Genomic DNA, 13,206 nt, shown 5'->3' with positions numbered 1-13,206 from the left:
CATGCAGAGGGCAGATCCCTGAGCTTGGGCTGTGGAGGTGGTTCTCACATCTGCATTCAAACCTCCTTCACTGCAGCATCAGCAAAATGAGCTCTGCCTGTGTCAGACCTGTCTTTCTAAGACTTGCAGTAGCTTTGCAAACACTATTACAGCTGACAACAACTTGTAGGTAGTGAGTGTGATAGGATCGTCCACATTTTACAGGAAGAGGTTGAAGGCTTCTTCCAAATTTCTCTGTCAGATTCTCCCACAACTCTCATGTCGGTCTGGCTGTGGATATACTGGTTCCCAGTACCAGATACACTGGTTATGAGTGTCTGGCTAGTCCCTTGCAGAGCCAGTGCACAACTGTGTTTTTCTGGTTGTTTCAAGGAAAAGAAGAATGGTAGTTATTCCCATTGCTTTTAAAATAACCTCGGATTGGGGGGATTATGAGTGTTTTTAGAGGAAGGATTCCCAGTTTGTCAGAAATGATGAAGGACTGGGGATACATCACAGAGAAGGACTGGCCATCCCTTCCCTCAAGGCAAAACTATCCCTTTTGCCCAGGAGTGCTGTCAGTCCCAAGCTTCCATGAGCATTACCAATAACCATGTGTGCGCCCTCTTAAAAAGTAAAAATTATATCATTATAACTTCAAGCAGGAGTTGGCACAGTAGGAATGGATAAAAACAAGCGCTGAAATGAACAATGAGGTAAATATTAATCAAGAAACACAGGATGAATCCATGGGACTCTCATTAAAGCTAATGGGAGTTATGGTGCTAAATCACATTTAATATTTACCCCCAGTGCGTTTTAACAGAGAGCAGACAGAGTGACTGCTCCAAATGTCACCTAATGGGGACATGACATGGTACAGTAGGAGAATGGGTCACCCCTGGACATCCCTCCACATCCTGGGCTGGTGCTGGGAATGTATTGGTGTGTAATTGATCTGCTGGATCAGGATGGAGAGTGAGGAAGGAACTGGGTGTTTGTGCAGACCCTGCTCCTGTCCAGCCCAGCTGAGCTGATGGAGCATCCCTGTGCCCAGCCAGGGTGCCCAGTTCCTGCCCCACATTCCCAGGTTTGGCTGCTCCCTTCAGCCACAGTGGTTGTTCAGGGCACCGCGGTTGCACGCCCCGATGAAGATGAAGGTGTTCATCAGCCTCACCTCCTTTTGCTGTGCGGGTTTGCTGCTGCCTCTGGGCTCAAAGTTTGCACTGGAGCCACAGAGGTGATTAAACACAGGTCTTCTTTTTGCTGCTCTTGTATAAATCCAGTGCTAAAATAAAATTTAAAACGGTTGAAAATCCTATTGACTGAAATTAACTTCAGCTGAAGGACATTTGATTTAAGAGATTCCTCTTTCCATTTTCAGATACATTATCCCATTTTAAATTATGGGTTTTATTACAAAAGCTTATTTTTACATTCATTGTAATTCTAATTGACTTTTTTTTTTATCTTGGAGAGCTGCAAAGCACTGTATCAGTGATGAAAAATGTAATTTGCAATGAGCAGTTTTACAGTTACATCCTTCAAGTGTTTTGCCTCCTTTCTATCTGTTTCATATCATAGCCTCTAAACAAAAGCCTAGAAAAAGGCAGAAGAGGAATTTTCTTGTGCCATTTGTCCATTTTAGAGTCAGCAGGTCAAAGTTGGATGACTTTAAAAGGAAGAAGAAACAAGGGGACAGATCTAAGATTGCTCCTGTGAAGGAAGTGTATGCCTTTACCTTTGCTCAAAGGGATTTTTTTCTTCTTGCTACCTGATGTATTAGCTGCACAAATAACACATTTAGAAGAGCAATGCAGTAAAAAATTGTGAAAGGTGAAGACAATAGATTTCAAGGAAAACCACATGCAGAGCGAAAATGGTTCTAACAGCAGTAATAGCACTTCCCATTCTGCAGAGTGAATAAAAGGAAGGAGAGTGCACTACATCCACCATTGACACTTTGAAGGTGTTTTTTTTTCCAAGGTAGCTGTAAAGGCATTAATGGCACGTTTTTTCCACAAGTGCATGAAAAAGCATCATTTAAAAAAAAAAAAAAAGGAAATAAAAAGATAAACCCCAGTAACCATTATAATATTGTCTTTGTGGACCAGTCAGGTATCTTGTTGTGAGAGACTTGAAAAGGAACAATGAAAAAAGGACTTCAATAGTCTGCTAAATAGCTGAGGTTTTATATTACAGATGAGAGTTACGTTTTCTTTCCTTTTCTTTTTTTCTTTCTTGAATAGATCTGGGATAAGCATTAAAGAAATGCTGAACTATCTGAAAACAATTCTGTTAGCTGGCAGGCAGGGATGAGCCAGTTGGCACACAGTGGCAGTAATTAGCTGTCCCGTCCTCTTCACTCACTTCACTGAATTCCTGTTGGGTATAAACACTTTGGTGCTGGGAGGAAGAATTGGGATCCTCCTAACCATCTCCTTCTGCAAGTTGGACAGCCCTTCCATGTCCCCTGGGTCTGGTCTCAGCTAAAACCCCCAAACTTTGGGATCTCACACCCTGCCTAAGTTTGCTTGTGTTGGCTGTGTTGGTTTGGCACAGTTGAGGGTTGACCCAGGTGTAATGAGCCTGGGACACTTGTTCCCACCTCCACTGTCCATCCATTACTCTCTTCTGCAAATTGCCACCGTTGCAGCTCAGTGTGGGGCTTGCATGGAGAATGGAGGGGAGAGCAGGCAGTGGGAGATGTGACTGCAGCAGCTGCCCAGACTGAACTTTCATTCTTCAGGGCATTATTTGCAGCTACTGAGTATGAGAATGAAAACGAACACATTAACATGGTCTTGAAGAAGACAAGATCTGGCTGCCGTATGTCAGCGGAGACTTGAGTTCCCAGATAATCTTGCATGCAGTAATTCACAGGGAGCACACAGCCCCTGGGACACGGGTGTCCCTTGGAAGGGTGAGGTTGTGGAGCAGTGAGCCAGTGTTCCCTGTGGGTAAAGTTGTTTAAGAAGGGAAAAATTTCTCATGATTCAAGAACTGCTCATCTCTCCCTGTTACTGTGCTGAGAGAGACTAGCCAAGCCTGGCATGCAAATGCTGATGCCTGAGGAGCTTGGCTGTGTGCTACCAGATTTGCTCTCCCTCGTTCTGCAAAGCTAGCCCTGCTCTCTGAAAGGATTTCAGATGATCTGAGATTTGCTTTCCAAGTCGATGGCCAAATGCATGTGCTAATGTCCTGGTTAATCTGATCTCAGAAGTCTAAAGAGCCTCCCTCATGGACCAAAGAAGAATATGAGGGAGGCCAAATTGGATTACAGGACTCAGTGTTGTGCATCCTCCCCAGATCAGTCTTGCCTGGCCAACTGCAGAAAACAGCAGAGACTGTCACAGTCAGGGCTCATGACCTGAATGGGCTGAACCTGTGCCATGCTGCTGGAACAGCCCCTTGTGCACAAAGGTTGGGTATCTGCACCTGCTTCCTTCTCTGCAGATCTCTTCCCTTCATCTTTATGTCCCTGAATGAAAAGGTGGAAATCTAATCCTGAAAACTCAGGATTCAGATTAAATATTTTCAGAGAGCTGCAGTTTGCACACTTTCTGGTTTCTTCTGCTTTGATTGTGTGTTTTACTCCTGATTAATATCAGCGCAATCAGCATCGGTGATGGATCTTAAAGAAATGTTTGTAGTGGGACTCTGTCACAGTATTTACAGCTCTCACTGATCTCTCCTTTAAAAATTAGACCATGCAAAAAGTTAACATTTTATTCCTCCTGCCAGCAGCCAGTGAGGTTCTCTGCAGTGGATGAGGGTAGGTGATGTGTTAGGACACCCTCAGCCTGGCCTGCTGCAGGAGGTCCCAGCTCACCCAGCTTCCTCCCCATTGCAGCCATGGTTCTGCTCTTCGTGGTGTGGATGAAGCGCCGGGAGAAGGAGCGCCACACCAAGCAGCTCCTCATCGACCCCGAGGACGACGTCAGGGACAACATCCTCAAGTATGATGAAGAGGGAGGTGGAGAGGAGGATCAGGTGAGAAGAGCCCCTGAGCTGTGGCCAAGGAGCAGCTGTGCAATCTGTACTCCAAAAAAAGGCAGAAACCAGATTATTTTTTGTAAAATACATGCAAAAGGGTTGCGTTCCTTTATTTATGATCAGGCAGCTTTATTGGCTTCCCTGGTGTGGTGGAGGGTCAGTAGGTCCAGGACATTCAGGATATTGCTGGGACACCCTCCTGTGTAAGCAGGACGAAGCCAGGAGGCCAGTGCCACACAGATTTCTCTACCCCCTAGGCATCTTCCTGGGGAAGGAGTATAAATCACTCCATTGGCACTCATGTTCAAACCATGTTTCTGTTACTTAAGTCATTAAAATTGTATATTTTACCAGAGATCATAAAACCAACCAGTAGCTACTGCCCTGCCCAGCCCTGTGGCTGCAGTCTCTTGCCTTGGCTTGCTTGATCTTCTGTGGGCTTTCCTTAATCGTCTCTAATGTGCTTTTAATTTCTTTTAATTTCTGGACATGGTTTGTGAGAAATGTCTAAAGAGATTTGGGGATTTTCTCTTTCACGACGCAGCGTGCGGTGGCAAAGCTGTGCTGGGTGACAGAGCCCTGAGCCACAGGCTGCCTGAACATGTCAGCTTTCCTGCAGTGGCTCTTCCTACAGACACCAATGCTGATATTGCATGAAAACTTCCCTGGCCTGCACTCCTGGGATGTGCTTTTTCACTGCTGTGTGTCCAATTCCTTAGCTAAAAAGTGAAGTTTTCTCACTCATGTTGAAGCCACCGGTTTTTAACTCCTACCAAACATGAGTAAAGAGCCCAGGACACTCTCAATTATGATGTTCATTTCATGCAGATTATGTGACTGTACATTGTGTAATGGCTTTATTTTTGCTCGTTGAATTGGACTGCATGGTTCCAGGTCAGTGCTTAGGGATCCCCCAAAACCACTGCGAGCACGTCGTGCCACAGAGGTCCTGGTGGCGAGCAGGTGAGCCCAGGGAGAGCTGCCTTGGAAAACTCTGAGGCAGGAGTTTACCCAAACCTTGAAAAGTTCTTACTCCACAGAAAAATCCTCGCAATTAACTTTGCTTTTTTTTCCTGTCGCTGTCAAGATATTTTTAAATATTGCTCCTGGAGATTCAATCATCCCCATTTGAGCACAAGGATAGTTTTCCTGGTAGAACAAAGCACTGTTCTAAGCAGTCCAAGTAGCTGAAGTATGTGGTTTCAGGCAACTACACAGTAGGCTTAAATATTTTAAGAAGGATTCGTTAAAAATAACAGCAAAGGATAAGCAGCAAAACACCATTACCTACATGAATACATTTTTAATGAAATATTACCTGGTTCTCATTTCATTATAGAAACCTATTCTGTTGGGATTTTTCATAAGCAAAAAGAACATAATTACTTTGAAAGGTCTCCATGCATAAATGCAATACACATTTTAATGTTTTTACTTTTGTAGAAATGTAATTGCAATAATATGTCTACTAACTCTGTGTCTCTACATTATATTGTGTATTTTGTCAAAAAAGTTATGTGTACACCTATGCACATGCAAACAAAAGCCAGGGTTCTATCCCAAATATTTATACACTGTGTGAAATATTCAGAAAGTATTTAAATACTTTATTTCACTTATAAGATACACTCTTAAGAGGTCAATTTTATGAGCTCCTCAGAGGTCAGGTTCATCTGTAATTCAGATGGAGGTGCTGTATACCCAGGGATAAGAATTGCCATCAAACTTCAGCTGAAACAGAATTAGAGCCCTTGACTTGTTTGCACATGGAGTGAGTAGGTAATGTGAACGAAAAGCTCTGGGTTTCACACTGTGCCTTCCCATTTGTCACAGGATTACGATTTAAGCCAGCTCCAGCAGCCAGAGACCATGGATCACGTGCTGAACAAGACACCTGGAGTAAGAAGGGTGGATGAAAGACCTATTGGTGCTGAACCACAGTATCCTATAAGACCAGTAATCCCACATCCAGGGGATATTGGTGATTTTATTAATGAGGTATGTTCTGGAGGGGGTCCTGTGTCACATCTTCAGAGCTTCAGCAGCCAGCTAAAATCAGGTTTTCCTGACTGCACGGACCATGCAGTGCTACTGCTCAGACCAGAAATCTGATGCCAACCAGGGAAAGGATTGGTATGAGCAAAGGGTGCAGGGCTTGGCCTAATGTAGGCATTGATCAGCAAAAAGCCCAAGATTTGTGTCTTGTGGGTGTCACAAACACCATGCTTTTCAGAACCCAGGCAGAATGAGCCATTTGTGGCTCCTGGACTTGTAATTATTTCAGCACTCTGTGCCTTCCTCGTAAGCTCTTTTTGGTGTAAAGCCTCAAAGAGTTTACAGCACAGAGAGACTCAGATCAGAGAGAGTTTCTTTATTTTATGTCAGATTACTGCTCCTTTATCTGCCTGTACAAATATCTATCCATTTGGTATTTCTTATCGCATTTTTAGTTTTGAGTGATTGAGTGGTTACAAACCAATCAATGCATTATTTCCTCCGAGACAAAGCACACCATCCATTTCCTAAGCCAGAAAAATAAATGTTACAGCCATTTAATTCTATTATGACATGCATTTCCTGCTGTGCTTTTCTCATTTTCATCATTAAAATCTCTTCTTCCTTTGTCCCTTTGCCCATCCTTCACTCACATTTACACACATCCATGCTGGTGAAGACTCGCTCTCCTTGCACACGCCCCTGCTGCTGAAACCAGTTCCACCTCCCCACGCTGAGGTCAGGGCTTCTGAAGGTGGGAATATGGAACATTTGCTTTATTGCAGGGCTATTCCACACGGCTTTCCCTGATGCTGGGCTGTGCAGCAAAGCAATTCTTTTTCTCCATATCCCGAGGCCATTTCCATGGCCTGCCTACACTGCTGCCCACACTGCACAGGAACAGCAATGCTCCCCAGCCCTCTGCCCAGGATTCCACACCCCACATCTGTCCTAATTGCAGAATTTTGCCAGGAGTGATTTTTTTTTTTTTAATTTTGTTTTCCTAAAGGAATGAAAATCATCAGAATTAAAATATTGGTAGGAGAGGAAGGGTGCTGTTTTTTCTTTCATTGGCTAAGCTGGAAATCTCAACAGGCAACCCCAGCAAGGGCATGCTGGCCAGGACAGAAAGCTTTCCAGATCCAGAAATTGATCATTGGAAATAAACAACTGGAAATAATGACTCTTTTTAGGGACACTGGGAGTTACTGGGCTTTCTGCTGGGGGGCAGCTGAAAGGTCTCTACCTGGAGGTGCATCCAGGACGCCCCAGGACATTCATTTTCCCTTTGCTGTGGGGATCCCAAATATCCCCCCCAGCCCAGTTCCCCCATCAAACCCCGTGGTGGGCATTAACACCATGTGTTCACCCCCCCAGGGCCTGCGTGCAGCAGACAACGACCCCACAGCCCCCCCCTACGACTCCCTGCTCGTCTTTGACTACGAGGGCAGCGGCTCCACCGCCGGCTCCGTCAGCTCCCTCAACTCCTCCAGCTCCGGGGACCAGGACTACGACTACCTGAACGACTGGGGGCCCAGGTTCAAGAAACTGGCGGACATGTACGGGGGAGGAGAGGAAGATTAAACTGACCTCATCTTATTACAAAAAAAAAAAAAAAAAAAAAAAAAAGAGAAGAAGGAAAAAGAATTATAGGAAACAAAAAAAAAACCACAACAAACCCACAGACAACGTTAACGAAAAGAGCCGATGCAGGAGCAAGAACTGTACAGATGTGGCAGCTTTTTTAATTAATATCCCCTGCTGACTGTATTGTTATTTTTAGTGGTGATATAGGAGGTTTCTTTTTTTTTCCTTTTTTTCTGTTGTATTCTTTTTTCCTAGAATATTGAGCTGTCTCGCATGAACACTTGTCTCTGCTGCAGGTTTCTTTTTGGTTGTTTTTTTTTTTGTTTTTTTAATGTCAGCTGGGATATTGCTCGTTTACCTGCTTTATGACTAAAGAGAGTGAAAGGCACTCTGTCTTAACTTGAATTTCTTAGAACAGAAGCACTGTTTTTAAAATATATATATATATATATATATTTGAAAGTGCCTTTTGGTGCATGTGTCAGATTCCCTTCAATCTCAGGAGTGATGAAAACAAACATACAACCATCCTGGGCAGCACTCCCTGTGACCCTAAGCCAGTTCTAGCTGGGAAGGAGTTAACAAAAAGGAACTGTGGAGATTGTTTCTTTTTTGCCTTGTTTTGTTTTGTTTTGTTTTGTTGTTTTTTTTTAAGGGGGTGACTCATTCTGGGGCGGAAGAAGATGGGGGGGGTGGGAAGGGGGGGAGATGTTTTGAGTCAAAATCTTAACAGCCATCTTTAAGCCTCAGCAGGTGGTGAACTAGTCATCATGTTGTATATAATTCAGTGTTATCAGATGCAAAATACTGACCAGAGGGCTCTGCTGGCCCCTGGTCACACTCAATGTAGCTGCATAGAACTATAGCATTGATAAAGCCTTTGGTTATTGCAACAGAAATCTCCGACAGCCCTTGCCTAAACCCTACGAAGTAAATGGTGACATGACCAAAGGCCCATCTGTTTGTTTTTCTGCTATCGCCGTGTTTTGGCTCCCATGACCTCGTGAGCGACGGACACGCCGGCGGGGTGAGGAGGTGCTGGTGGTCACGGTGCTGGTGTCCCCCATCCCTGAGGATGCCCAGCACCGGTGCTGCTCTCCCAGGCTGAGGCAGGGTTTGTGCGGCGGCGCCGCTCGCGGCCGAGGCAGTGCCAAGGACAGGGACAGGTTACCCACACTTTTCCCATCCCTAAGTATGGAGTTAGTCTAGTACCACATTAATGCCTTGGAGCATTAGTAGCCAAAGCTCAACAACATCGTGTAACTCAGCTAATGTGTGTCCTTTCTATTCGATGGGTAGGCGCTGCTATCTGTAGTAAATGTGTTTTTTTGGAGAAGAAATGCAACGAGGGCCTGTTAAGTAACTTGTGGTTAATATGCTCAAGCATTGCCAAGTAAGCAAGAGGTTTTGCAGCATCCAGGCATAATTCAACATCAGTATTATAAATGGTAGCAAACTACCTAGTTTATATGTAGGGTCAATTTAACCAATAACAAATAGTTATTAGCTTTTTTTATTACATTTTTCCTTTACTGATTTGGACTAGTGGGTTTATGTCTAATGTTTGTAAAATGATTTAGACTGCATGGATGTGTAATATAAACCACATTTAATGGATTATGAGCCACTTAATTAATGTGCTATGAAATCTTGGATTACCTGTGTTTTATATTCTGCAGACGATTTTGCAGTGGGTTCGCTAAAACTTGTAAAAGTGCTTAGATATATTTTCCTTTAAATCCAAGAATGTGCACAGTATTGGAAGGTGATTATCCAGGGGATAATCACGCTTTTTTTGATATCTCTATTGATTCTCAAGTCGAATGCTAAGAGTTAAGGTGGGGGAGGCGGGGGGAGCGAGCGCGTGCACATGAGAGCGAGAATGAGAGGACGAGAGCTTGGGGTGATGAGTGGGCGCCTTTCAGAGGGTAAACTGGGCTGCAAGATCGTCTCTATAGATTTTTGAAATGCTCCTAGTGCATTTTATATTTCATTGTATCATATTTTCTATAAAATGCAATTTCTGTAAATTAATGAGCATTTGAAATGTGTCTTGTATGAAGTGGAATATGGTAAAAGTCTGCCCAAGGGGACTTCAGCATTACCAGGATGTTATTAACTACCAAGGGTGAGATCTTTCTTTTTGTCTTGGTCGGTCAGTCAATGGGTCAGTTTGTCTTTCACGGTTCAGAGAGCAAACTCACTCTCACCCAAGGTTCTTGAGGAGACCGGGAGGCAATAGTGTGGACCTCAGAGGAGAGGGATGGCGCTAATGGCAGCAGCAAGGTGAGGATGTCACACCACAGGCATGGGCTGGCAGCACCTGACACTCTTCCAGATTCCCATTCCATCGTTGTGAACTCAGTCATCTTGTGTGACCACCATGAACGTCTTGGTTTGCTTCTGCCGTGTGCCGTCCCCCTCCTCTTGGCCACTCTTGGCAAACCTCACAGCCCCTGTTCCCAGCCACCTGGCACAGAAGCTGCATGGCCCTGCAGCCTCTCTTCCTTACCCATGGCACTCTTGATTCTTCCCTGTTTCTTTTGGAAAAGCCACAGGCTGGAATATTTCACCACCAGGGTTTTGCACCTCTGCAGAAGCTGCCTGGGCACAGGCACAGTGAATAATAAAAATGCACTTGGTGTTTCTTGCTGCTGGTGTCCGTCGCCGTAGCCTCATCACCAACACGGGAGGAGGATTCAGCTCAAGGGCCGGGTGATGCCGATGGCACTCCATCCGTTGGGTCGGTGCCACTGCCTGCCGGCTCCTTGCGGCTCCTGGAATGCTCGTGTGGATTCTGCAAAGCCAGGTCTCTGCTGTGAGCTGTGCCTTGCCATCCACCTGGCACTGCTTACCTGAGAGAGCAGCTCAATCCCTGCTCCAGAGCGCTTGGTGCTTAGCATCTGCTGCGGTTTTGGCTGGGATGAGGGATTTCAGGTGGGGAGGGGCGGCCAGGGATGTGGGATGGCGGCTCCAGGCCTTCAGCAGTGCGCGCTCTCCCCAGCGGTGAAAGGAGCCACTTAGCCATGAAGGGGATGTTGTCTGACTTCAGCTTGTCTAAACATTTCAGGTTTTCAAGAGCATTTATGCAACCTAAGTCAAACAAAACTCTTTGAGTGATTAAAAATAAACCAACCTGTTTCCATTGCTGACTTTTTTTAAAATCAGCGGATATTTTTTTCTGCAGCATTTGCAATCCAGACGTTCCAATCCCATGAGCCTATAAATCAAACCAACCAGATTATTGTGTTTTGACCCAGTTCTGTTCAGTCTCCCTCTGCAGGACCTCTTCCTTCTTTCCCTCTTCCCCTTTCTCCTCCCTGTATACTCCCTCTCTGAGGTTTACAGCCCCACAAGCAGCAGCAGCATCAGGCCACTTTTGTTGGAGTGGGATCACTGGAAGGTAAGCAAGGGGCACATCCAGCAATGAAAACAACACTTCTACAAACCTTTTTGCTTGCTAATGTTACCGGTGGTTTGTAACCCAGCTAAGAAAATTTACATTAATCCACGAGGTCCCATTGACAAGGTGACTTTGCCATCACTCTGTCCCACTCTGGTCCTCATGGATGTGACACAGTGACAACCAGTTGCAGCTGGAGGTGATGGTGACTTACAGGGAGCTGTGGTGAGGCAAAGAACCCTTTGGCTGAGCCTGCAGTTGCTGTTTATTCTAGAGGCCCACAGGAGGGGTTAATGCGTTGAGATCAGAGTCCTAATTCCCTGACTAATCTAAGCTAAAACATTAAACGATTTAAAGAGCAATCCCCACTCTTTGTACCTGAGAAGGCAGTGGGGAAGGACTTGCTTTCAGGCAGGTGGAGGGTATCCCATCCCTAAAACGCCGCTGTCCCACCCTGCTACCCCACAGCACTGCCAGGGGACACCACCACGGCTCTCCTGGCTGTCTAAGGGATGGGGACAGTGAGTTCCCAGGGCACTGGGGCCAGACACACGTGGTGGCCTCCCTACCTCCCAAGGATGAGGAATGCACATCCCCAAGCCAGGGACTGTGCAGGTCCAGTGTCACTGCTGTACCCACAGCCACCCCTGGCAGAGCATGACCCACAGCCCTGGTGGTCTGTTTATCATGTAGCCTAAAACTGGGAGCAGTGTCAGTCTCAGAAATGCCTTGCAAGGCAAGGAGGAGATTCAGCAGGTAATTAATGACAGTAAATAGGCAAGTCTGTTCTAGGTGTCCCACGTTCTAGTCATGCTTTCGCCTTTGGTTTTGTGTTTTCTTTTCCATTTTTTCCCTTTTTTGTTGGACCAGGCAATGCCATTGGCAGTTGTACAATGGTGATGGGGAGTTTGCTCCCCGTGGGTTGTTAGGGATAGTCAGGTCCAAATCCAGCCTTCAGAGGTGGCTGTAACTGCTTCACGTAGGATGGACACTCGGGCATTGAAGAAAGGCAATGGTCAGTGCAGCATCTGTACCACACAATATGCCAAGATTGCAATTTTGTTAAAAAAAAAAAAAAATTAAAGGTAAAATACAGAACTTTTATTTGTGATGTCTTTTGGGGCTCTTCATTTTAAGTGTGAAAAAAAATACTGGGGAAGGGGGGGGAAATGCTGTGTCACAGTGAATGCAAGTGTTTAAAACAGCAGCCAGACAACGTAGGTGTCTCCCACGCAAATTAACTCAGTTTCATGGGGTAAATAAAAGTTCTTTCCAGTCCACACCAACCCCACATACAACTGTTCACACACAGTGTACATAATGTAGTTAGTGCTTGAAGCTACAAACCTAATAGGGGAAAAAAAAAAAACAACAACACCAACATGTAGATGTATAATTGGAGCACTTTTCTTTTAATTTTCATTTTAATGATGATTTTGCATGTTTCCTTTCTGATGGATAAGCTGTGTAGCAGCCCGCATGACTGTGGTTGTTCTCAAGGAAGACTTCTGCTGTTCTGCTGTACTCACGCTGAAGCGCAAAAGCAAAAGTTTGCGTCCGTTAACCCAGTTCAAAAACCTTTTTTTGTAACCGCCAACAGCACAAATATTTTGTATTGTTGTTTGTACCATTTTTGTACCAAAAACAAAAGAGGAAAAAAAAAAAAAAGGGAAGAAAGTAAATGTTTTCAATGTGTTTTTAGTGCCACTGCAATCTTGGTTTCCAAACTGAGTGACAGGTTTGCTGATTTATTGTGTATCAAAGCTGAACTGGCGCACTGACGCCTGGCTCCAGTGTAATAAAAATAAAGTCCCCCTTTTGAATAGTCTCACTTGCTTTTTTTAATTTTTTTTTTTTTTTATTTGTTCCATTTCCCTTCCCCACATGCCCACCCCAGCTCAGTCACTGTTCGTGGCTCTTATACTCACAGTGAGCCAGTCTGGCTGCAGGTGTGGGTCTAGGTGCACAGACATCAGTGGGGTTTTTGGAGATCTTGGGTGCTCCTGCAGAAATTTGCATTCATTAACGGTAGGAGCATGGCTCCCCTCTGGCCCATGTTGTTGTTTTGATTATGGCGGAGGTGGTGCATGTTCCTCCCACATCCCAAAGCGACCCATTTCTGCTGCACTGAGCTGTTGGTGCAAATCAGTTGTCTGGTGATTTCACTCCTGCAGCCCCAGATCTTCGTGCTTTAGCACAATTCCAGCACATTCAGGGGTCTTTACTTTCTGCTAACACATCGGTCA

General features: G+C 45.1%; 1 protein-coding gene across 2 annotated transcripts in view; it reads left to right on the top strand.

Annotated features, from left to right (window-relative positions):
* The window catches only part of CDH4 (cadherin 4), a 423,802-nt gene extending 411,014 nt beyond the window's left edge, over positions 1–12,788 (top strand). For both annotated transcript variants that reach the window (XM_068207967.1, XM_068207968.1), the window contains 3 exons: positions 3,833–3,972; positions 5,809–5,973; positions 7,348–12,788. In XM_068207967.1, the coding sequence (XP_068064068.1) occupies positions 3,833–3,972; positions 5,809–5,973; positions 7,348–7,554 (512 nt within the window). In that variant the 3' untranslated portion in view covers positions 7,555–12,788. The remainder of the gene's footprint in view (positions 1–3,832; positions 3,973–5,808; positions 5,974–7,347) is intronic.
* The last annotated feature ends 418 nt before the right edge of the window (positions 12,789–13,206 follow it).

This window comes from Anomalospiza imberbis, chromosome 17 (genome assembly GCF_031753505.1).
Source record: "Anomalospiza imberbis isolate Cuckoo-Finch-1a 21T00152 chromosome 17, ASM3175350v1, whole genome shotgun sequence".
NCBI lineage: Eukaryota > Metazoa > Chordata > Aves > Passeriformes > Viduidae > Anomalospiza > Anomalospiza imberbis.
The sequence above is the reverse complement of the archived record's forward strand: the minus strand, read 5'-3'. Positions and strand labels throughout refer to the sequence as shown.